The sequence below is a fragment of the Formica exsecta genome, unplaced genomic scaffold (assembly GCF_003651465.1).
Source record: "Formica exsecta isolate Colony F162 unplaced genomic scaffold, ASM365146v1 scaffold733, whole genome shotgun sequence".
Taxonomy (NCBI): Eukaryota; Metazoa; Arthropoda; class Insecta; order Hymenoptera; family Formicidae; genus Formica; species Formica exsecta.
This window is the reverse complement of record NW_021853499.1, coordinates 398064-401912: the sequence shown is the minus strand read 5'-3', so window position 1 is coordinate 401912 and position 3849 is coordinate 398064. Positions and strand designations below refer to the sequence as shown.

The following is a 3849-nucleotide window of genomic DNA, read 5'->3' as shown; positions in this document are numbered from 1 at the left end:
AATTGAAGAAAAGTTAGAACTTTATATTTGCAGAAATTATTGTCGCTGATTGAAAGTTCGAACAAAAGAATTTTACACCAAAAGGAGAATGTTCCACCCGAGCTTATACAAGGCTATCAAAATGCTGATAAGCAAAAAAACGTTCAAACTCAAATCACTTCTGCTACAGCAAAAAGTGCTATGAATTCAACACACAAATTGATGGGGCAACAACTATCTGCTAATAACATATCTGCTATATACGATAGTGATATTATTGAACAAGAAATAATAAAAGACTGTAAAAGAACACTTTTCAATGAACCAAAAGTATGCCCAACGATATTATTTATCAGTCCAGAAGAATTTAATAAAGTGCCTAAATACATTATTGGGAGACAAACTTTGGAGACAATTAATAATTTGATAAGTGATATAAATAATACGCTAATTACAAAGTATACGATCTTATCATTGGGGAAGGCTGCTGCTCAAAAGAGAGGCGAAATTAATCTGTATCTACAGTATAAAAAACAAGAGTATAATATTAAAGAAGAAAAAGGTAAATTCTCAATCTCAGCAATTTTTTATATATATATATATATGTATATATATGTATATTGACACACACGGACAAGAATATAAACTCTGCGCGGCGTGAAACAATCTGGTCGACACCGTGTCAGCTGTGCGACTCGAAAGTGCGGGAAAGCCTCGATCATAATTTTAACAAATTCCTCTTTCGATCGATCTGGAGTATATTTTTTTTTCAACTAAGAAAAGGTTCGATAGTTTCTTTTCCTTTTCTCTTTTTTTTATGAATTTTAATTCAAAAAAAATTTTCAATGATTTATCAATAATTAATGACGTTAAGAAGAAGAATTAATTATGAACACAAATTTTCACAAATTGCAAAATAATCTTACTTCTAATACAGTTAATTGTGCGAGAGATTTAAGGAATAAAATTTATCTTTTTTCAGAATTTCCATCCGAGATTTAATAACCTAGGTATTAAAGTATATTTATAGAATATATTTAACCACGAGAGAAAAATAGACTCCATATTCATCTCGAAGAGATCGTTGGTAAACCTAAAGTCGAAGATCCCAAGGAAATATCATGTACATTCCCTCTCAGCCAGGATCGTCCCGTGAAACGACCCTCGAGCTATAAGTCGTTCGTTTTCGTTAGTTGAATCGCGTTAAGACATAATCGTCGGAGGTACAGCCACGCGATACTTGTTTTTTTTTTTAATACACTGCGCGAGAGAAATGCGTTTTCAAGTACATAGATACAATATAAGAATCGCATTAATGGCGCATAAAAGTATTCTCGATGCTCCTCTCAGTTAATAAGGGACGGGATGATTCGCGCGATATTTTGCCAATGATGAGCGAAGAAGGGAACAGAAACAAAGTTGAAAATGATAAGATGACGCGAATGATGGCGATAACGAAAATATATATATATATATGTGTGTGTGTTTGTGTGTGTGTATTTATATATATATTGGTGTGTGAATGTATCATTTGTGTGTGTGAGAATTTGCTTTCGAGTCACAATCGGTCATCGTCTGTCTTTTTCTTTTCGAAAACACAAAGTTGTTATCTAATTTCGGATCACAAAATAAAAAAAAAAAAAAAAAAAAAAGAGTCATCCAAAAAACTCGGATTCGATTCCAATCTATGCTGATGTAGTATTGAAGCATGAGCTGGGGTCAATCCATGCATAATGAAATTCTGGCTTGCATACATATCCGTCTGGTAAAGTCACACACGCGCATATACCCGTATTCGCGCGTGTGCATGTGTGTGTGAGTACGCGCGCGTGGGCATTTATCGATTTACATGGATTCGTTGGGATAAATGCGGGGACCACGTGGAAGCGATGAAAGTAATTTAACCGGGCATCCCCTTTCCCGTTTTCTTTTTTTCACTCGGGCCGGATAAAAGGGAAACCAAAGTGGATATTCGTTCTTGGTCGTCTTTAAATCATCGGAATAACCAATCGTGGAGTAACGTGATTCCAAAGTGGTCCGGAAAAGCAGCTTGAAATAACGAGGGAAAAAAATAGCACATTATCAGATTAATATGGATCGCATCACTAAATAATCTGATATTCCATTTCCTAAAAATGAGGATATTTTGAGAAAATGTTTCTCGAAAAAATATTATATAAACGCGCTCTGTCTCTCTATCTCTCTTTCTCTCTGAATATATTTCTAAGAATATTCTTTCACCTGTTTTCTCGCGTATCGCCGATGGTATCGATATACCTTCTAATAAGATAGCCAACGCTGGCCGGACGGCGTGTCATTCATATACGAGAACGAGTTTGAGCCCCATAAATTTCTGAGCGGTACCCCTTTTTATCGCGGTCACCCCTCTGTCCCCCCTCACCGGAGTGAGACGCGAAGAGATGCAGTCGCGCGCTTCGTCCTTCGTCCCGCGCGTCGAAGGAAGACACGTCCACCCCGTCCCTCCTCACTCTCTCTCTCTCTCTCTCACTCTCTCTCTCTCTCTCTCTCTCTCTCTCTATCTCTCTCTCTTTCTCCATCGAAGTAAACGCCGGCCGGGGATCCGGAGAGATGCGGACGGCTTCTCCTGGTTCGTCCTTGAATATTCAATGGCCGGTAGCTCCGAGAAGGGCAAGTGTTTACTTAGTTGCAATCTCGTAACTCGGTCTCTCGGTCGTCTGCATTTTTATGCGTCTGCCTTAGCCTTAATCGCCATATTATGAGCATCAGGTGTATCCTGACATGGATTTTAGGCAGCGAGGGATACCGGGGGCGGAGATCCCCTCCTCCCCTCCCCCCCCCCTCTTCCCGTCCCTCGGGAGATATATCTAACAGGACGGGGTACGGGTTCTCTCCGGCGTATACGAGACGCGCCGAGTTCGTACCTTTCTTCGTCGTCCTCTTCCCACACCCTTGACCTAGCCAGATGCGCTTGCATATTCAGCAGGCGACGTGTAAAACTTTGTTGCGATTCGAGCCGCGGGCACGGCTACCGCATCTGCATACCTTATTCTTGCTGCTCTTCTCACTACGTCGCTTCGCGCGTCGCAAGTTTTGTGGGGAGGGGTGGGAGGGAGAGGGGAGCCGGCGAAAAAACCAGTCCCCCAGTCGAAAATCGCCCGGTCCTCGCTACCCCACGGGATGATAACGCATGATTTATTTATGCACGCACGGCGATTTAATGGACGTGCAAAAGAGAGAGAGAGAGAGAGAGAGAAAAAGCGCTGTCATTCGGCTTCTGAGACGCGCAAAAATAAAGGGGCTGAACGAGCTATCGAGAGCCGCCCGGAGTCGTCCAACACGACGGCGATTCCTTAAATATCGCCGCGATAATGTTCCACCGGCGTCGCCAACGAGTCTTGAAAACATGAATTGACCGTGTCGTAAAAGCGCGAGTTGCCCCCTCGGAATACAGAGATTAATGAGGTACGAGTTGGATCGACGAGATATTAAAAATGGGACGAGTCGCGATTCACGAGATAAAAAGTGTTACAATATTTATATTTTATCTATAATATAACTAAATAATTTTCGTAGTCATAGTATATTATAATATAATTTAATATATTATAATATATTATAATATAATATAATATAATAATATAATATAATATTATAATATTATAATATAATATTCGCTGTAAAATTTAAATTACAATACCATATAAATTTTTAATCGTTACAACGTCAGGGCGATTGAAATATCAAGGACTGATAATATGAATGTCATTGACGAACAGTACTTGAAATATGTGTCAAGTAAATGCAATTAAAATTAACGGATTGCCTCTTTTACGACGTTTATCTGCTTGACGTTTGACGACTTTCCGATAGGCTCACACGACATGAGCG

General features: G+C 39.8%; 1 protein-coding gene across 1 annotated transcript in view; it reads left to right on the top strand.

Moving 5' to 3' along the window:
• The window catches only part of LOC115243762, a 1825-nt gene extending 844 nt beyond the window's left edge, over positions 1-981 (top strand). The window contains exons 2-3 of the mRNA XM_029820961.1: positions 9-541; positions 962-981. Of these exons, the coding sequence (XP_029676821.1) occupies positions 9-541; positions 962-981 (553 nt within the window). The remainder of the gene's footprint in view (positions 1-8; positions 542-961) is intronic.
• Positions 982-3849: the final 2868 nt, after the last annotated feature.